Source organism: Lepus europaeus, chromosome 10 (genome assembly GCF_033115175.1).
Source record: "Lepus europaeus isolate LE1 chromosome 10, mLepTim1.pri, whole genome shotgun sequence".
In the NCBI taxonomy this organism is placed as follows: domain Eukaryota; kingdom Metazoa; phylum Chordata; class Mammalia; order Lagomorpha; family Leporidae; genus Lepus; species Lepus europaeus.
Window position 1 is genome coordinate 71453143 of NC_084836.1, and position 20654 is coordinate 71473796.

The window sequence follows — 20654 nt, forward strand, 5'->3', positions numbered from 1 at the left end:
TACGAGTGTGCTTCCACCTGCTGGTTTGCCCCCCAAATGGCCATAATGGCCAGGGCTGAGCCAGCCTTAAACCAGGAACCTGGAGCTCCATCTGGGTCTCCCATGTGGGTGGCAGGGACCCATGCACTTGGGCCATCTACTGCTGCCTTCCCAGGTGCATTGGCAGGGAGCTGGATCAGAAGTGGAGCAGCCAGGAATCAAACCAGCGCCCATATGGGATGCTGTTCCACAGCACTGGCCTCCAGCATTGGGTCATTTCTACAAGAGTTATGGAGATACATGTGATGTTTTTAACTAAAATCCTTAAAGGTTGATGTAGGGCTGCCACAAAACACACCAAATACCAGAGTTAAGGGAAAAGGTTTATTGATGGGGGAAGTCTGATAGGGTGGGGGTGAAGGGGGGGGGGTGGAGAGAGAGAGAGAGATCAGGAGACAGGGTGAGGAAGAAAGATCTGGAGAGAGCATGTGTGCTGGAAGCAGGTATTGTGTCATTTCTATAACACCTGAATTACTTAACATGGGCCTGTGGAAGGTGTGTAGGCTATCAGGGCACAGTTTAGGAGAAGCAAGGCTTAACCCCAAACTCCTATTATTTTCAGCCCAGTGCTCCACACCACCGTGTGAGAGGCAGTAAAACGCAGGATGATAGCTGGGTTCAGATAGCCCATTGTGCTCCCGGGTCCTCTGCTCCTTAGGGCTGCTTTGGAAAATGAATTGATACTTGAATTTCCTCAGGTTCATCGTGTACGTGTACTGAACTCATAAAAGAAAGCTAGTTTTGTCATATATAAATACTAAGAGTCCTTCTGTCCGATTTTACACCCGCTGTGTAAGGAAGCTGAGGGGGCGGCAGCCCAAGACCACAAGCACAGGGGCCGACCCACGTCTTGAAGAAAATCAACAGTCCCGGCCAGCGGACGCTGCAGCCCGCCGCAGGGCAACTCTCCTGGGGCGGAGCTGCTGACGGACAGTTCATCTCAGCCACCTGAAGCGCGCGTTTTCTCAGCGCTCCGCCCCCTCCAGGCTTGATAGGTAGTGCGCCTCGGCCAATGGCGACACGGCTACAGCGGAGCAGTAGCCAATCAACGGTTAGGAGCCAGGAAAGGAGCCGGGCCGAGTTAGGAGCGGCTGGCGCGGCCAGAGAAGGGCGAGCTCCTCCGGAGAGCGCGGCAGTGGAGGTAAGATGGCGGCGCTGTTGGGTCTTCGTGCCCGTCGGTGGGCTGCTGCAGACCCCCGTCTGTGGGCCCAGACATGGTGCCCCGTCTGTATCAGCGTCGGTACCCTTCCCCTTTCCTGTAGGCTCCCAGGAGCCTGGTTCTCCGGTGCCCAGGGTCCTAGGACAAAATGGCGCTTGTATGGGCGCTGGGGCCGGGCGGGAGCTGTGAGGCGGGCCTGGACAAAGGCGGTGCGCAGGGGAGGCGGGGCGGGCGCGAACCTGCGGCGCTCGCCTCGTGCTGCCGCCGTGCGAGCCGTGGACAGGCGTTCAGCGGGCCGGGCTTGGAGGGAGAACTCGGCGGGGAGGTGAGTGTGCAAGTGCCCGGGAGGGCGGCCGGAGTCTGGGAGCGAAGCCGGCGAGGCCGAGTGACTGCACGTGGTCCGTCCGGATGTAGGGGGGTGGTGGCGGCGGCAGGAGTTTTCAGGAGCGCTGAGGGCTCTTGGATCTTGTGCGTGACTCTACAGGTTTTGGTATGAATAGGATTCGGATTCACGTCTTGCCAACCAGTCGGGGTAGGATCACCCCGGTGCCCAGGTCTCAGGAGCCCCTGTCTTGCTCGTTCACTCATCGTCCGTGCTCTCAGCCTCGTCTGGAAGGGCAGGAATTTTGCATTAAGCACATCCTTGAAGACAAGAATGCGCCCTTCAAGCAGTGCAGTTACATCTCGACCAAGAATGGAAAAAGATGTCCCAATGCTGCCCCGAAACCAGAGAAGAAGGATGGGTATGCAGACTTGTGCCTCTTAGGGAATGTGCTGGGATGTTGACTTCTGCATAGCTGTGGAGTTTTCGGTCACGCCCTTGTGAAACCGGGCTTATGCATGTATCCTTGGAAAATTACTAAAATAGTGAAAACCGGAAACACACTGGAGTCACTTAGTTCAATTTGGATCTTTCAGTCTATTGAAATTACTTTCAGTCTAGCTTGAAAATGAAGGGAGTCTTTCCCCTTTTCTTGAAAATGAAGGGATGCTGAAAATTACTGTTATTTTGGGGTGTATGGCTCTTTGATGTGTCTGTGAACTTTGTTAAATAATATGCCGAATTGTGTGTGTGTAATCTGGAAGAGGCTTCATGACTTCAGAGGCGTCCCTGCAAAAAATATAACGGGTTGTTCATTTGTATATATCCTCTAATTTAAAACTGTGTGTTATATCTTATTAACCTGCAGTGGATTGGCATTAAAATGTGTCTTCCGGAACCAGTATTGAAAGATGAAAAGTGAATTTCTTTGATTTGTTTCAAGATGATGTCAACATTTTCATAGTTGGAATGTTTTGTTTGCTGGCTGGAACGCCGGGTTATGTTATCTGCATTTTCCTTTAATACAATTAAGTTGATCTCGGGCCAGTTAAATTCCTCTGACTCATTGGCCTTTTGAGAAGTGAATAAAATAGTCTTTTGAATTGCTTAAAAATGCTTTGAGGATCCAGGACTATGGTGAAATACTGGTATTTTGTCTCCTTAGGGTGTCCTTCTGTGTGGAACATGCCCGCAGAAATGCCCTGGCGCTTCATGCTCAGATGAAGAAGACCAACCCAGGGCCTGTGGGTGAAACACTCCTGTGTCAGCTGAGCTCATATGCCAAGTCGGAGCTGGGCTCCCAGACTCCAGAAAGTAGCCGCAGTGAAGCCAGCCGCATCCTGGGTAAGGACCTTTCCCTGTAGTGGAAAAGGGAAGGTGGTGCCTTGAATGTGCTGGCAATATTGTTAATTTATTGGGAATCTGGTGAGAATTCCAGGATTGCTATGTTCACCAACTCTTTCAAATCTGAAATAGTGTTGCTTTTGGTTTGTTTTCCTGAGCTGGTAACTCTTCCTTCATTGCTGTTTTTATGCTTAGCACTTTGCTAGGTTATTTCAGGAAAGAATAATAATTTTTTAAGTTGACTTTTTTGGATCTCTTGAGTTGTAAATAATCTTATCTGCGCTGTATACTTGCATTTTTATTTGCCAGTGCCTGTGTATTGAGTTGATATGTTAAGTAACCTAGTTTTGTGTGGTGGAGTTACAGAGGTGGGAAGTCTTATGGCTGCTCTCCTTCCCTTGCCTCAGATGAAGACAGCTGGAGTGATGGGGAGCAGGAACCCATTACTGTGGATCAGACATGGAGAGGTGACCCTGACAGTGAAGCTGATAGCATAGACAGTGATCAAGAAGATCCCCTAAAGTAAGTTGTAACTCCACAAAAGCTTTTGAATATTTTATCTAGTTAGTATGTGGAATGTAGTGCTGCATGCTGTTAATTCATTAATAGCCTTAGGAGGGGGGCAAGATAGCTGTTGTGAGCAGTGATAGCTTCGCATATCCAAAGCCTCATGGTTCTTCACCATCTTGCTTCAAGGCAGGATGAAATTCATTTTTAGAAGTCTTGTAATTTAGAAAAAAATTTGAACACTAGATTCTGTACATAAGAAAACAGAGGGGAGAAAAGAGGAAATTTCTTGGGTCACGAGAGTGGGTGGTGGGTTGAGAAATTCTTAGCGTGGATTAGAGAAGAGAAAATGGGTGTGAACAGATTTTTGGCCTAAACCTCAGGAATAATGAGGTGATTCTACTGGAGTAATAGCTACTTATTTTGCAAAACTCTATGTTAATGGATTTTTAAAAAATTTTATTTGGAAGACAAAGTGACTGAGATCTCCCTGCCTGGCTTAATCCCCAAATGTTTGCAACAGCTGAGGCTGGGCCAGACTGAAGCTGAGAGCCAGGAAGTTGATCTGGGAGTCCCAGGAGGATGGCAGGGACCCAAGTATACTTAAGCTGTCACCTGCTGCCTGGAAGCTGGACACAGTGAAGCCAGGAATTGAACCCAGGCACTCTAATATGGGATGTGGTGGTCTTAACTGCTGTGCCAAACCCCTGACTTAGCTTACATTTTTTCTTTTTCTTTTTTTTTTTTTTAAGATTTATTTTTTATTTATTTGAAAGGCAGAGAGGGAGAGAAAGAGAGAGAAGCACAATTTTCCATCTGCTGATTCATTCCCTAAATGGCCTCAATGACAGGGGCTGGGCTAGACGGAAGCCAGGAGCTTCTTCCAGGTCTTGCATGTGGGTGCAGGAACCCAAGCACTGGGGCCATCTTCTGCTGCTTTCCCAAGTGCATTAGCAGGGAACTGGATGGAAAGTGAAGCAACTGGGTCTTGAACCAGCACCCAGATTGAATGCTGGCATTGCAGGCAGAGGCTTAACCTGCTACACTGCAGCAGCAGCCCCATTTTCTTTCCTGTTTAAAAAATATGTATTTATTTGGTAGGCAGGTCAAGAGAGAGATGGCTGCAACAGTCAGGAGCTCTGAAACTCCATCAGGGTCTCCCATGTGAGTGGCCAAGGCCCAAGCACTGGGCCATCTTCTGCTGCCCTCCCAGGCCATTAGCAGGGAGCTGGATGAGAAGTAGCTAGAACTCATCCTGGCACTGTGATACGGGATGATGGCATTTTAAGTGGTGGCTTAACTTGCTGCGCCACAGTGTTGCCCCTGGTGACATTTTCTGAGTAGAATGATTTCTTTCATTGCTGTTGAGTAATCTTAGGGTAGTCAGCTATTCAGGAAGTACTAGTTTAGAAAGTCCATCTAAGTTGTTTGAAAGGGAATGTTTCCTAGCAGGATTCTTTCACAGTAGTAACTTAGATGGAACATGTTTTTGCCCCCGTTGTTATTCGGGGCGACCGGACTTACTTTACAGATGTGTGTGCTCTGTGCAGTCAGAAAATGCCTGACCTTTGATGCAGTAAATAAACTAAGCTTTGAAGGTCCAGAAATTTGATTTTGTCAGGAGAGTGGTTTAGTCTCTAGGGGACACATTCTTATACATTAATTTGCAAGAGACTGCTGTATAATCCAGAATATCAGTCAATTTTATGAGAAGTAAAAATGCCAAAAGGACTAAGGTAATTGATAGCAGTCTCAAAGAAGAAAGACACTCAAAGGGGAAAATAAAGCTCCAAATATTCTTAACTGTTAGGCAACTAAATTATATAGACTCTGCTTAATTTTCCTAGTGAGGTTGTCCAAAAAGAATTTGACCCACTAAATACATGCATTTTTGGGATGTACATTGAGTTGTTAAATGTTATAAATTAATATGTTGACATTATTAGCTTATTAATAGTGTGTTCATTTAATGAAATTCTTTTTATTTTCTTTATGTGTTCTTGATTCTTCCTTGGACATTTTAAAAAAATTTATTTACTTATTTGAAAGGCAGAGTTACAGAGAGGCAGAGGCAGAGAGAGAAAAAGAGGTCTTGCATCTGCTGGTTCACTCCCCAGATGGCCACAACGGCTGGAGCTGCACCGATCTGAGGCCGGGAGCTTCTTCTGGGTCTCCCACGCAGGTGCAGGGGCCCAAGGACTTGGACCATCTTCCACTGCTTTCCCAGGCCATAGCAGAGAACTGGATCAGAGGTGGAGCAGCTGGGACTCAAACCGGTACAGGTTGACGGTGGCTTTACCTGCTACACCACTGTGCCGCACCCCCTTTTAAAGATTTTGTTTATATGAAAGGCATAGTTAGAGGAACAAACAGGAAGTTTTACATCCACTGGTTCACTCCCTAAATGGCTGAAACGGTTGGGGCTGGCCCAGGCTAAAGCCAGGAACCCGGATCTCCATCTGGTTCTCATCTCCCATGTTGGGTAGAAGAGGCCCAAGTACTTGGGTTGTCTTCCACTGCTCTCCCAGGTGCATTAGCAGGGAGCTAGATTGGAAGCAGAGCAGCTGGGACTCAAACTTGAACTGGCACTCCAGTATGGGGTGCCAGCATTGTAAGTAGTCTTAATCTGCTGTGCCACAACACCGGCCCCCTCCCGTTTATAAAAATTATTTTGAAATTATTTTGGCAGAAACTTGATTTCAGCCCTAAAGTTAATTTTGTTTTGTGTATTCTAGTGACTTAACAGCTATTTTTTAAGAGAACATACTTTTTTAACTTAAAATTAATTTAGATATGTGATTTTTTTTTGTATTACCAAATTTTGAATAAAGGAAATGTTTTCTCTGAAAATATGAAACTTAGTATTAAGGTATGGTATATATTGAACTTAAGTTTTCTGTTAGTGGAATGGCCTGATAAGACTTGGTTAACCTGGCCGGCGCTGTGGCTCAATAGACCAATCCTCCGCCTAGCGGCGTGGGCACACCAGGTTCTAGTCCCGGTCGGGGCACCGATCCTGTCCCGGTTGCCCCTCTTCCAGGCCAGCTCTCTGCTGTGGCCAGGGAGTGCAGTGGAGGATGGCCCAAGTGCTTGGGCCCTGCACCCCATGGGAGACCAGGATAAGCACCTGGCTCCTGGCTTGGGATCAGCGCGGTGCGTCAGCCGCAGCGTGCCGGCCATGATGGCCATTGGAGGATGAACCAATGGCAAAGGAAGACCTTTCTCTCTGTTTCTCTCTCACTGTCCACTCTGCCTGTAAAAAAAAAAGACTTGGTTAACCTAAGACCTTTAAAATTTGAAGTTAATCTTTTAATTTTGAGTTTTAAAAATCAGAAATAGGACAGTTTTCAGTGCATCGGTTACTGGCATGCTTTGGAGTTCTGTTTATAATTGGCAGCAAAGTTTAAAGTTGATATGGACCTTTGTGGATTTGGCTATTAAGGATTGACTTGGGTTACTGTCAAGAAACTGCTGAGTAGTTTGTAGGCCATTTTGATTGTTGGTTAGGGGTCTGTGATAGCTCAAGTATCTGATATGCTTTTTTTTTTTTTTTTTTTAAGATTTTATTTATTTGAGAGGTAGAGCTACAGAGAGAGGGAGAGGCAGGGAGAGACAGGGAGAAAGGTCTTCCATCTGCTTCACTCCCCAAATGGCTGTGATGGCTGGAGCTGAGTCAATCTGGAGCCAGGAGCCAGGAGCTTCTTCTGTGTCTCCCATGAGGCTGCAGGGGCCTAAGCACTTGGGCCATCTTCTACTGCTTTCCCAGGCCACAGCAGAGAGCTGGATTAGAAGTGGAGCAGCTGGGACTCGAACTGGCACCCATATGGATTGACGGTGCTGTGGGCAGAGGTTTAACCTACTATGCTACAGCGCGGGCCCCATCTGATAGGCTTTCTAAAAAATCAGAAGTTCTAATCATTTGTTATTGGTATCTTTTATACTTTAATTAAAGTATACTGATGCGTATGTAGACTTTTAGTCTACACTTTTTTTTTTTTTTTGACAGGCAGAGTGGACAGTGAGAGAGAGACAGAGAGAAAGGTCTTCCTTTTGCCGTTGGTTCACCCTCCAATGGCCGCCGTGGTAGGCGCGCTGTGGCCGGCGCACCGCGCTGATCCGATGGCAGGAGCCAGGTGCTTCTCCTGGTCTCCCATGGGGTGCAGGACCCAAGGACTTGGGCCATCCTCCACTGCACTCCCGGGCCACAGCAGAGAGCTGGCCTGGAAGAGGGGCAACCGGGACAGGATCGGTGCCCCGACCGGGACTAGAACCCGGTGTGCTGGTGCCGCAAGGCGGAGGATTAGCCTAGTGAGCCGCGGCGCCAGCCCTAGTCTACACTTTAAGATGTCCTGACTTGTTAGAGATTATTCTATTTTAAATGATTAAAACACTGCAACCATGGATTAGTAAAAATTTATAGACTTTCACGCCTTCACTTTTTTTGGTTATTTCTAAAGATTTATTTATTTATTTTTTGAAAGAGAAGTGGGTGAGAGATCTTCTACGCACTGGTTCACTCCCCCAAATGGCTGTAACAACCAGAGCTGGGCCAGATGAATACCAGGAGGCATGAACTCCCATGTGAGTGGCAGGGCCAAATATTTGGGCCATTCTCAGCCCCCATGCACAATAGCAAGGTGCTGGGTTGGGAGCTGAGCGGTTGGGAGTTGACTTGGTACTCTGATACAGAGTGCTGGGGTTGCAAGCAGCAGCTTAACCTGATGTGCTATAATGCTGGCTCCTAAGCTTAGGTTTTTATTACAATGTTTTCTTATGCTTTGCTGGATTCTCTGTTTTATTCCAGACATGCTGGTGTCTACACAGCCGAAGAAGTGGCCCTGATTATGCGCGAGAAGCTGATTCGTTTGCAGTCTTTGTACATTGACCAGTTTAAACGACTTCAGCATCTGCTGAAGGAGAAGAAGCGCCGGTACTTACATAACCGCAAAGTGGAACATGAAGCCCTAGGCAAGTCTTATGCCAGTACCACAGCTGTTGTGGATTCAGCATGTGGATTTGGTAGTAATTAGATTTATTTCTGTCTTAGTACCTGGAGTAGGGGAGAATTTGCTTTTGGGATTGCTTATCTTATAGCCATTTTCCTCTCTCTCTCTCTCTCTCTCTCTCTTTTTTTTTTTTTTAAGAGATTTATTTATTGTTTGAAAGATTACAGAGAGAGGGAGAAAGATCTTTCGTCTGCTGTTTGACTCCCCAGATGGCTGCAATGACCAGGGCTGGGTCAGGTCAAAACCAGGAGCCAGGAGCTTCTTCCTGGTCTCCCACATGGGTGCAGGGCCCCAAGCACTTGTTTCATCCTCTGCTACTTTCCCAGGCACATCAGCAGTGAGCTGGATCGGAAGTGGAACAGCTGGTACTCATGCTGGTGCCCATATGGACTGCAGATAGCAGCTTAACCTGCTGTGCCACAGTCCATTTCCCACTTTTCTTGTTGATTGGCAGACATATCCTTTGTGGATTGCTTGGCAAATAACATCTTGACTCTTGGGATTTCCCAGGTGGTAGTCTCCTGACTGGCCCAGAGGGACTTTTGGCCAAAGAACGTGAGAATTTGAAACGATTAAAATGTCTGCGGCGGTATCGCCAGCGCTATGGAGTTGAAGCGTTACTACACAGGCAGCTGAAGGAACGCAGAATGCTAGCCACAGACGGGGCCGCTCAACAGGTGATTGGCGTATATACCTTTTAGGGGTGGGGGAACCTTTTTTTCTGTCAAGGGCCATTTTGATATTTATAATGTCATTTGTGGGCCATCCAAAATTATCCAGTTAAAAATTAAGTCTGCTGTAGGTTTACTCAATTTTGAGTCCCACGTACAGTTGCCTTGACAGGGACAGACCAAATGATTTAGTGGGTGCTATTTAGCAGCCAAGTATTCCATACTCCTGCTTTAAGGTATATATACAATCCCTTTATTTATGAAGTTTGGAGTGTTGTTAAAATACTATATTCAGTCCTGGCTCTGTAATCTCACTCACTAGACTTAGGTTGTAATGAAGGCACCTAACCTAGATGTCAGGAGACATGGGTTCCAATCTTAGTCCCCTTCTGACTACCCCTGTGATCACATAATAGCTTATCTGCAGATTTATTATTTGGGATAGATCTCTAATCTTCAGTTCAGAAGTAAGCATAGGTTAAGCCTAACTTATTTGACAATCTTGTTATAAAGAGTGAGAAAATAGAACAGAAGCAGTTGAACGTAAGGAAGTTAGGTTTATAAGAAGTGATTTTTTTTTTTTTTTTTAAGATTTATTTACTTATTTGAAAACCAGAGTTAGAGAAAGAGAAGAGACAGGTCTTCCATCCATTTGTTCACTCCCCAAATGGCCCATCCATTTGTTCACTCCCCAAATGGCTGCAATGGCTGGAGCTGAGCCAGTCCAAAGTCAAGAACCAGGAGCTTCTTCCAGGTCTCCCATGTGGGCGTAGGGGCCCAAGGACTTGAGTCATCTTCTGCTTTCCCAGGTGCATTAGCAGGGAGCTGAATTGGAAGTGCAGCAGCTGGGACTCAAACTGGTGCTCATATGGGCTGCTGGCACTGAATGGGGCCGTTTTACCCACTGTGCTACAGCAGGTAGATGTGCTACAGCGCTGGGCCCGTGATCATTTTTTTTTTTTTTTTTGCCAGGCAGAGTTACACAGTGAGAGAGAGTTATAGACAGAGAGAGACAGAGAGAAAGGTCTTCCTTCTGTTGGTTCAGCCCCAAATGGCCACTACAGCCGGCGCACTGCACCAATCCAAAACCAGGAGCCAGGTGCTTCCTCCTCGTCTCCCACATGGGTGCAGGGCCCAAGCACCACAGCAGAGAGCTAGACTGGAAGAGGAGCAACCGGGACAGAATCCGGCGCCCCAACTGGGACTAGAACCAGCACCCATATGGGATGCCGGCGCTGCAGGCAGAGGATTAGCCTAGTGAGCCATGGAGCCGGCCCATGATCATTCTTGAATTTGTTATTTTTTTTTTAAATTTTATTTTTGATTTTATTTGCAAGACAGATATCTCCCATCTGCTGGTGTTCACTCTTCAAATGGTTTAAACAGCCTGGGCTGAGCAAGGCCGAAGCCAAGAGCCCAAACCTCTTTCTGGATCTCCCATGTGGGCTTGGGGGACCTAAACACTTGAGCCATCACCTGCTGCCTCCCAGGGTGCAGATTAGCAGGAAGCTGGAATTGGAAGCAGAGTGGGGGATGCAAACCTGGGCACTGCAGTATGGGGTGTGGGAAACGCAAAAGGTGTCTTAATTGCTATGTCAAATGCCCACCCTCTGCATTTTTTTCTTGTGTGTAATATTGGTGATTTCATTTATTAGATGTTGAATTTTCTACCCTGTAAGGATGCACTTTATAATTCTTTTCATCATAATTGGTTGTATGTTCTTTAAAGAGTTTATCTATTTTTTTCCATTTTAGGCCCATACCACTCGTTCTAGTCAGAGGTGTTTAGCCTTTGTGGATGATGTTCGCTGTTCCAATCAGTCTCTTCCTATGACCAGACACTGCCTTACTCGTATCCTTTTACTGTGTTCAGGCTGTGATTTGCTTGCTAGACTGAGAGCTAGTGGGAATCTGCTGGTTTGTCTAATTGAAGCTCTTTGTTTACTTTGGCCCTGAATCAAGACCAGCAGTTTGCTGAAGCGGTTGGTTTCAAGCAGGAGCCTAAAGAAATGTCTTTCTATGGTCTGTTGACCATTTCAGAACTTCTGAAATGTAGTGGTCAATTCATTGGGAAGAAACAATGGAGTTGTTGGTGATAGATGTGGGCTAATATTTATTTTTCGTCTTTGTACTGGGATTCTAAAAGATTTGTATTTATCTCTGGATTCTTGATTTGACTTGTTCATCAGATTATAATGCTGTAAAATTACTATTAGCAAAAAATGTGAATGGTGGGTTTTCCACCCAAAACAAAAGGATGATGTTGATATTGCATTGTGAACTTCCAGTATTGTAGTTTTGTATAATCAAGACTCTTATGTATTTTAAACTTCATTCAAATTAGTAACAATGGTTCAAAACATAAGATGCTGTTTTTTCTTCTTAAATTTAACTTGCCTTTGAACTGCCCATAACATCTCTTGATTCTACTCTAGAACTGTATTTATCATTGGGCTGCAAAACTTTTTGAATTGTTTGTTGTGAAAGTACATTATTTTTTTAAAATAGTCTTTTTTTTTTTTTTTAATTAGACAGGTAGAGTTACAGACAATGAGAGAGAGAGAGAGACAGAGGGAAAGGTAGTCCTTTTGTTGGTTCACTCCCCAAATGGCTGCTACGGCTGGTGCTGCACCGATCCGAAGCCAGGAGCCAGGTGCTTCTTCCTAGTCTCCCATGTGGGTGCAGGGGCCCAAGCACTTGGGCCATCCTCCACTGCCCTTCCAGGCCACAGCAGAGAGCTGGACTGGAAGAGGAGCAACCGGGACTAGAACCCGGTGCCTGTATGGGATGCTGGCACTGCAGGTGGAGGATTAGCCATGTGAGCCATGGCTGGCCACGAAAGTACATCTTTATTGTGCTTATATATTAAGAATTTTTGCATAGTAAAAGCATTATTAGTAGTTAAATAGATGATTTTTGTTAGAGAGGCATAACTTTTGCCAGAAATCATTTGTCTGACAAGAGATACAAAGTATTTTATATTTTAGGAGTTAAAAATTTAAAAAAAATTTTGTTGAACATTTACATTTTTTTTTTCTTTCTTTTTTTGACAGGCAGAGTTAGACAGTAAGAGAGAGACAGAGAGAAAGGTCAGGTCTTCCTTCTGTTGGTTCAGCCCCCAAATGGCCACTACGAAGCCAGGAGCCAGGTGCTTCCTCCTGGTCTCCTGTGCGGGTGCAGGGCCCAAGCTCTTGGGCCATCCTCCACTGCCTTCCCGGGCCACAGAGGAGCAACCGGGACAGAATCTGGTGCCCCAACCAGGACTAGAACTTGGGGTGCCGGCGCCGCAGGCAGAGGATTAGCCTAGTGAACCGTGGTGCCGGCTGAGTCCACTTCTGATCTAGCTCCTTGCTAATGTGCCTAAGAAAGTAGTGTTAGATGGCTCAAGTGTGTGGCTCCTGGTACCCACGAAGACTTGGAATTTTTGGCTGTTTGGGCTGGCTCAGCCTGGGCATTGTGGTCATTTGGGGAGTGAACCAGCAGATGGAAGCTATCTCTCTGTCCCTGTTTCTCTGTAAATCTGCCTTTCAAATAAATAAGTAGATCTTTAAAAAAAACCAGAGAGCTCCCTTCTGCTGGTTCACTCCCCAGATGCCAAAAATGGACAGTTTTGAGGCCACAGCTGGGAACTGGGAAATCAATCCAGGCTTCCCATGTGGATGGCAGGGGCTCAACTACCTGAGCCACCATTACTGCCTCCCAGGGGGCATTTCAGCGGGAAGCTGGGACTCTTGGCTCAGTTGTGCTGATAAGGGATGTAGGCATCTTGACTAGGCCAAACGCATGCCGCCAAGTTTAATTTTTAATGAGTGAATTTCAAAGGTGGGTAAGACTGCCAGTGGGAATATAAATTGATGTAAGCTATTTGGAAAGCAGTTTCAAAGTACATCATTCAATAGGGTAATTTCATCGCTGGAAATTTAAGATGATGGTTGTTTGTAGATCAATATTTTTACATAAAATATTTTTCCAACTAGTGACAGCCTTAACACTTTTAGAGATGGGAATAGGAAGTAAATCATGGCACAGCATAATGTGGGGCATATTTTATAAAATTTACTAATAGCAGAAAAATTATAGTGACAAAAATAGGATAGGGATTTTGTCAAGTAGATTTTTAAAAAATTTTATTTATTTGAAAGAGACACACACACACACACATACACACAGAGATCTTCCATCCTGTGGTTTACTCTCCAGATGGCAGCAACAGCCAAGTACTGGGCCAGGCCAGGCCAAAGCCAGGAGCTAGGAGCTTCATTCAGGTCTCCCTCATTGGTTGCAGAGCCCCAAACACTTGGGGCATCCTTTCGGGCTTTAAGGCTGTTAGCAGGGAGCTGGATGGAAGGTGTAACAAACCGGCATCGATATGGGCTCCCAGCATTGTGGTTGGTGGCTTTAGCCACTTACATTACAGCTCTAGCCCTGAGAATAGGTTTTGCTAACTACATGGAATGAAATACTGGGAAGGAATGTAACATGAGTGTGACTATTTTTACATGATGGGGTTGTGAATACCCTATTTTTGCTGTATTTTAAATACTTCCTAGGTTTTCTTTTTAAAGGTGGCTTGAATTTTATAAAGGAAAAAACACAGTCTACAGATTTTAAGTATAATTTTAAATGTCTCTTAAAGTACTATGCTCAAATAGATTGTAAATATTTTAAAAAGCAAAGTTGGAAATGAAATTTGAAAGAGAAGGGGAGTGTTTTTCCTTTTATGCTCTTTTCTTTTCCACTCCGTGGTTGCCTAAGTCACTTACCCTTCCTTAAGTCCTTATCCCAGAGAAAGACTCGACTGCCATTGGTGACCTGTATATATTCTGGTCTAATGGAGACAGCACTGGACTGAAAGTGAAGGACCCAGACTCTTAGTTGTAGGTCAACCGTTCCCTTCCTTTTGTCTGTTGTCCCCTTCTGAAAGGATAAGAGGTGGAGGAAGATGGGGAAAGGCTTTTTCCAGGCTATTGTGTTATTAAATAAGAGATTTTTGTGAGTCCTTCAAGTCCTATGAAAAAAGTTCAGATTAAAACATTTTTTAAAGATTTTTATTATTTTTTATTATTATTATTTTTGATAGGCAGAGTGGATAGTGAGAGAGAGAGAGAGACAGAGAGAAAGGTCTTCCTTTTGCCGTTGGTTCACCCTCCAACGGCCGCCGTGGCCGGCGCATCTCGCTGATCCGAAGCCAGGAGCCAGGTGCTTCTCCTGGTCTCCCATGCGGGTGCAGGACCCGAGGACTTGGGCCATCCTCCACTGCCTTCCTGGGCCATAGCAGAGAGCTGGCCTGGAAGAGGGGCAACCGGGATAGAATCCGGCACCCCAACCGGGACTAGAACCCAGTGTGCAGGCGCTGTAAGGCGGAGGATTAGCCTGCTAAGCTACAGCGCCGGCCCGAGATTTTTAAAAATATTTGAAGGGCAGAGTTACAGAGAAGCAGAGGCAGAGAGAGGTCTGATGTTTGCTGGTTCACTGCCCAAGTGGCTGTAACAGCTGGAGCTAGGCCGATTTGAAGGCAGGAACCAGGAGCTTCTTCCGGGTCTCCTATGCGAATGCGGAGGCCTAAGGACTTGGGCCATCCTCTACTGCTTTCCTAGGCCATAGCAGAGAGCTGGATCAGAAGTAGGGCAGCTGGGACTCAAACCAGCAGCCATATAAATGCAGGCACTGTAGGCAGTGGCTTTACCTGTATGCCACAGCGTTGGCCCCTGGATTGAAACATTGAATTCAGTGGATTGGCATTTTAAATACTAATAATTATTGGCCGGTGCGGTGGCTTAACAGGCTAATCCTCCGCCTTATGGCGCCGGCACACCGGGTTCTAGTCACGGTTGGGGCGCCGGATTCTATCCCGGTTGCCCCTCTTCCAGGCCAGCTCTCTGCTATGGCCCGGGAAGGCAGTGGAGGATGGCCCAAGTCCTTGGGCCCTGCACCCGCATGGGAGACCGGGAGAAGTGCCTGGCTCCTGGCTTCGGATCAGCGTGGTGTGCCGGCCGTGGCAGCCGTTGGAGGGTGAACCAATGGCAAAAAGGAAGACCTTTCTCTCTGTCTCTCACTATCCATTCTGCCTGTCAAAAAAAAAAAAATTATTTATATAAAACTAGGCTTCTTAATATATTAGATAATGCTCAAGTTTTCTTCAGCCTGTAGAGCACAACTCTGTTCCCAATAGATTCATATGTATTTTCTTTTTTTTTTCTTTTCTTTTTTTGGACAGGCAGAGTGGACAGTGAGAGAGAGAGAGAGAGAGAGAGAGAGAGAGAGAAAGATCTTCCTTTTGCCGTTGGTTCACCCTCCAATGGCTGCCGCGGTCGGCGCACTGTGGCCGGCGCACCGCGCTGATCCAAAGCCAGGAGCCAGGTGCTTCGGCCATCCTCCACTGCACTCCTGGGCCATAGCAGAGAGCTTGCCTGGAAGAGGGGCAACCGGGACAGAATCCGGTGCCCCGACCGGGACTAGAACCCGGTGTGCCGGCGCCGCAAGGCAGAGGATTAGCCTGTTGAGCCAGGGCGCCGGCCTCATATGTATTTTTTTAAAAAAAGATTTATGTATTTACTTAGAAGGCAAAGTTAGAGGAAGTGACAGAGAGAGACCTTCCATTTGCTGGTTCACTCCCCACAATGGCCAGGGCTGGGCCAGGCCAAAGCCAGGAGCCTGGAACTTCCATCTGTGTCTCCCACATGGGTAGCCAGGGCCCAAGTACCTGGGCCATCTTCTGCTGCTTTCCCAGGCCTGTTAGCAGGGAGCTGGATTGGAAATGGAGCAGTTGGGACTCGAATTGGCAGACTTATTTGGGATATGGTGTTGCAGACAGTGGCTTAACCCCCTGTGCAACCATGCCAGCCCTGAGGTTCAAATGTTTAAGGAATAAATACTTTGGACTGTCTGCTGTTCCTTCAGCGTAGTGATTGTCTACTTCGGGCTATGTTGTCTGCCATTTGGCATTTGTGTACAAAGTTTTGGCTGTCCTAATTTGAGTAGGGGCTATTCAATGTGGTGAACAGAGAAGAGGACGCTGCATACAACACAGCATTTCCTGGTGTCCAGTGTCAGTGTGCCACAGTGCAATCCTGCTTTAGTGGCTAGTTATTTCTAAGTATAGATTGAAAGAAATAGCTTTGTTCAGGAAGGCTTTTTTTTTCCCCCAGAAAAGATTTGTTTATTTGAAAGGCAGAGTTAAGAGAGGGACGAAAGGAGAGAGAGGTCTTTCATCTGCTGGTTCACTTCCCAAATGCCTGCAACAGCTGACTTAGGCCAGGCACCTTGAGCTCTATCCGAGTCTCCATGTGGGTTCAAGGGGCTCAAGGACTTAGACCATCTTTGGCTGCTTTCCCAGGCACATTAGCAGGGAGCTGGATTGGAAGTAGAGCAGCCAGTACTTGAACCAGTACCCATAATGAGGTGCCAGCATTGTAGGTGGCAGTTTAACCCACTGTGCCACAGTGCTGGCCCTAAGTAGGTTTATTTGGTCTAAAAGTTAGAATTATACTAGGTTTTTTATTTTTAGTCTTTTTAAATATTTAATTTACTTGAAAGATTTTTTTTTTTTTTTTGACAGGCAGAGTGGACAGTGAGAGAGAGACAGAAAGAAAGGTCTTCCTTTTGCCATTGGTTCACCCTCCAATGGCCGCCGCGGTAGCGCGCTGGGGCCGGCGCAATGTGCTGATCCGATGGCAGGAGCCAGGTGCTTCTCCTGGTCTCCCATGGGGTGCAGGGCCCAAGCACTTGGGCCATCCTCCACTGTACTCCCTGGCCACAGCAGAGAGCTGGCCTGGAAGAGGGGCAACCGTGGCAGGATCGGTGCCCCGACCGGGACTAGAACCCGGTGTGCCGGCGCCGCAAGGCGGAGGATTAGCCTATTGAGCCACGGCGCCGGCCGAAAGATATTTATTTTAATTTATTTGAAAGATTTATTTATATATTTATTCTTAACTGAGTTACACAGAGAAGGAGAGGCAGAGAGAGAGGTCTTTGATCCACTGGTTTATTCTCCAATTGGCTGCTATGGCCGGAGCTGCACTGATCTGAAGCCAGGAGCCAGGAGCTAAGAGCTTCCTCCAGGCCTTTCACATGGGTGCAGGGGCCCAAAGACTTGGGCCATCTTCTACTGGTTTCCCAGGCTATAGCAGAGAGCTGGATCGGAAGTGGAACAGCTGGGACGAACCGGCTCTTATATGGGATGTTGGCACTGCAGGTGGTGGCTTTACCTGCTACACCACAGCGCCGGCCGATTTTTTATTTCTAAAAGTGATTTTAAAGGGGCAGACCTTGGTGCAAATGTGCTGTTGCCTGCATCTTATATTGGAGTGCCAATTTGAGTCTGCTGTGATTCAGCTCCCTGCTGATGTGCTTGGAAAGCTGTGAGTGATGGTTGAAGTACCTTGGAGTTCCTACAACTCACATGGGAGACCTGGATTGAGTTCCTGATTCTTGGCTTTGGCTTGGCCAAGCCCTGGCTGTTGCAGCCATTTAGAAATGAACTAGTGGACAGAAGACATCTTTCTGTCTTACTCTGCCTTTCAGGTAAATCTTCAGGAGCAACATTACCTTAAATTTTTTTTGAAGAAAGTTATAATTCTGTAATCCTTATATAATCAGTTTGCGGAAAATTGTGTTTTGTAGGCCGGCGCCGTGGCTCAACAGGCTAATCCTCCGCCTTGCGGCGCCGGCACACCGGGTTCTAGTCCCGGTCAGGGCACCGATCCTGTCCCGGTTGCCCCTCTTCCAGGCCAGCTCTCTGCTGTGGCCAGGGAGTGCAGTGGAGGATGGCCCAAGTGCTTGGGCCCTGCACCCCATGGGAGACCAGGAGAAGCACCTGGCTCCTGCCATCGGAACAGCGCGGTGCGCCGGCCGCAGCGCGCTACCGCGGCGGCCATTGGAGGGTGAACCAACGGCAAAAGGAAGACCTTTCTCCCTGTCTCTCTCTCACTGTCCACTCTGCCTGTTAAAAAAAAAAAAAAAAATTGTGTTTTGTAGTTATAGATAATTTCAAGTTTAAGTAAAATATCATTTAGTAAGCTAGGGAAAATAGCTATGTAGTAAGCTTTTGGGAAATGTTAACATTTGCATGAAATATTTGTAGAGTAACTTGAACTTAAATTATTTTTGTCCAATTATCTCAGTTTTGATTCATCTTAACAGCTTCTTTGCCATCTTGGAAATATAACTATTCTTAATTGAATGTTCTGGAGTACTATGGGCCCTTATAAGCATATTTATCATTTTCCTTTTGTTTTTCTTGAAGATTTATCTATTTGAAAGGCAGAGTTGCAGAGAGAGTGAGAGATTGATTTTCCATCTACTGGTTTACTCCCCAAATGGCCACAATGGCCAGGACCCAGCCAGGCTGAAGTCTGAAGCCAGTATCTCCATACTGGTCTTCCACATGGGTGGTAGGGACCCAAGCACTTGGGCCATCTTCTGCTGATTTATGTAAGATATTTGTATTTGCCACAATGTCATTCTTTTGAATAGCTCTTAATTTCCTAGGAGTACTAGTGCTGTTTGCTCAGCCCTACCTAACATTCTCCTAAGAGAGAACAGGTGTGATGTCCTTGATTTAATGAGATTGAGGACTCATTGAGAGTTAAGTGAGGACTGATTGAGAATTAAGTGCTAGTAAATGACAGTTGTGTTTTGAGAAGTAACTTTGAAAATTACCAGTTGCATTTGGTTTTCTGTATCAGATGTATTTGAAATTATTTACTGTAGTCTAGACCTTGAGTTTTACATGGGTAGACAACTCTGTCTTATTTTGTACCTCTCATAGATCCTGTTTTATTTCCCTTGACCGTTTCTCCAGATATCTGTCAGGATACGAATCAGGTTCTCTTCAAATGCTGCCAGGGATCTGAAGAGGTTCCCTGCAACAAGCCGGTTCCTGTAAGCCTCTCTGAGGATCCCTGCTGCCCACTGCACTTCCAGTTGCCTCCTCAGATGTATAAGCCCGAGCAGGTACTGTCTGTGCCAGACGATCTGGAAGCCGGCCCCACGGATCTGTACTTGAGTGCTTCTGAGCTTCAGCCCACTGAGAGTTTACCTCTGGAGTTCAGTGATGTAAGTTAGAGAAGCTCTGCTCTGCTTGGCCCTGGAGACAAGGCCTTATTTATTGGTGGTGAGAATAAGGTAGTTTTTTTTTTTTTTGTGGTCAGGAGAATTGAAGTGATAAGATGTGTGGTTATATTTGTATGTTAATGTGCTCATTTTGAGAGTTCTGTCCTATCCTTTTTCTTCTGCCTTTTTTTTTCTTGCTGTTTTTCTTACCTTTTTGGAGATATAATCAGATGCCATAAAGTCTGCTCTTTGAAAGCATATGAGTCAGTGTTCTAAAGTATGTTCCTAAGCTCCGCAACCATCAGCCCCAAGAGGAAGCCAAAGCCTATTAGCAGTCGCTCCTCATTTCTCCTCCCCTGTACCCTGTCAGCACACTGGTTGTCTTTCATGTGTAAACCTGCCTATTCTGGGCAGTGTATAAATATGGTCTTTGTCCAGCTTCTTTGACTTAGCAGTTTTTTAAGGCTTATCCATGTTGTAGTGTGTGTCAGGATATCATTCTTTTTTTTTTTTTGTGGCTGAATTAATTAACATTTAAATTATTTGAGGGGTAGAGAGAGTACCCCTTCCCCCAGTCTGCTGATTACTTCCCCAAATGCCCACACCAGCTGGGACTGGGCTGAGCTGGAGCTGGGAGCTGAGGACTCAGTCCAAGTCTGTCCAGGCTGAGTTAGGCTGCAGCCAGGAGCTCAGAACTCCATTTGAGCTTTCCTTGTGCAGGGACCCACATTCTTGAGCCACCATATGCTGCCTCCTAGGTTGTGTATTAGCGAAAGCTGGAGTTGAGAGTGGAGCTGAGATATGTGTGGAAGCAGCAGATGATGGCTCAGAAACTTTGAGTCCCTGCCAAGCACATGGGAGACTCGGATGGAGTTCTTGGCTCCTGACTTTGGCCTGGCTATTGACACCATTTGGGGAGTGAGCAACATTAGGTTACGATATTGGTTAAAATGCCTGCATCCCATATCAGAGTACCTGGGTTTGTGTCCTGACTCTACCTTCTGACTCCAGCTTCCTGCTAATGGAGACCCTTGGGAGGTGCTCAAGTAGTTGGGTCCCTGGTATCCATGTGGGAAATGTGGATTAAGTTTCTGACTATCGGCTTTGATCTGGCCCAGTCATTGCTGTTGCAGGCATTTGGGGAGTGCACCAGAGGATTGGAGCCCTCTCTGTCTCAAATAATTAAACAGAAAAAGTTTCTTTCATAGATTGACCAAGTTTGAGAAGTAGAAAGGACCTTAGAGGCGACATATTCCAGTGCTTCCCAAACTTCCAGTGAGGTTATGTTGAAGAGAGTAAGTGTATAGCCCTAGTTAGTGATTTTTGTCTACCACTTTATTTTATATAAGTGTTACATAGCAATTCTCTTCAAATACTAATGTATGTGTGGAAACTCGCATGTTTTGTAGTCTGTATATACACATACTAGGTTAACTTCCTTTCTGATAATTTCTAGAGCCATTTCTTTTTTGACCTTTTTACTTTTCCTGTTTCACCAGTTTTTAACCACCTGCTATATAAAACAGTTTTGTACTTTTGCCATTGTAGTTTTA

At 46.1% G+C, this 20654-nt stretch overlaps 1 protein-coding gene and 1 non-coding gene across 3 annotated transcripts in view; both read left to right on the forward strand.

Moving 5' to 3' along the window:
• Nucleotides 1-1105: 1105 nt before the first annotated feature.
• The window catches only part of KANSL2 (KAT8 regulatory NSL complex subunit 2), a 24625-nt gene continuing 5076 nt past the window's right edge, over nt 1106-20654 (forward strand). Inside the window, exons 1-8 of one of the 2 annotated variants that reach the window (XM_062203756.1) lie at nt 1106-1180; nt 1683-1941; nt 2686-2864; nt 3272-3386; nt 8176-8339; nt 8888-9054; nt 10804-10900; nt 18851-19104. In XM_062203756.1, the coding sequence (XP_062059740.1) occupies nt 1691-1941; nt 2686-2864; nt 3272-3386; nt 8176-8339; nt 8888-9054; nt 10804-10900; nt 18851-19104 (1227 nt within the window). In that variant the 5' untranslated portion in view covers nt 1106-1180; nt 1683-1690. The remainder of the gene's footprint in view (nt 1181-1682; nt 1942-2685; nt 2865-3271; nt 3387-8175; nt 8340-8887; nt 9055-10803; nt 10901-18850; nt 19105-20654) is intronic. The other variant, XM_062203757.1, reaches the window with a different exon arrangement.
• LOC133769271 (small nucleolar RNA SNORA2/SNORA34 family) lies at nt 10995-11131 on the forward strand. The gene has a single exon (XR_009867162.1). It is a non-coding gene; the product is annotated as a small nucleolar RNA SNORA2/SNORA34 family (small nucleolar RNA).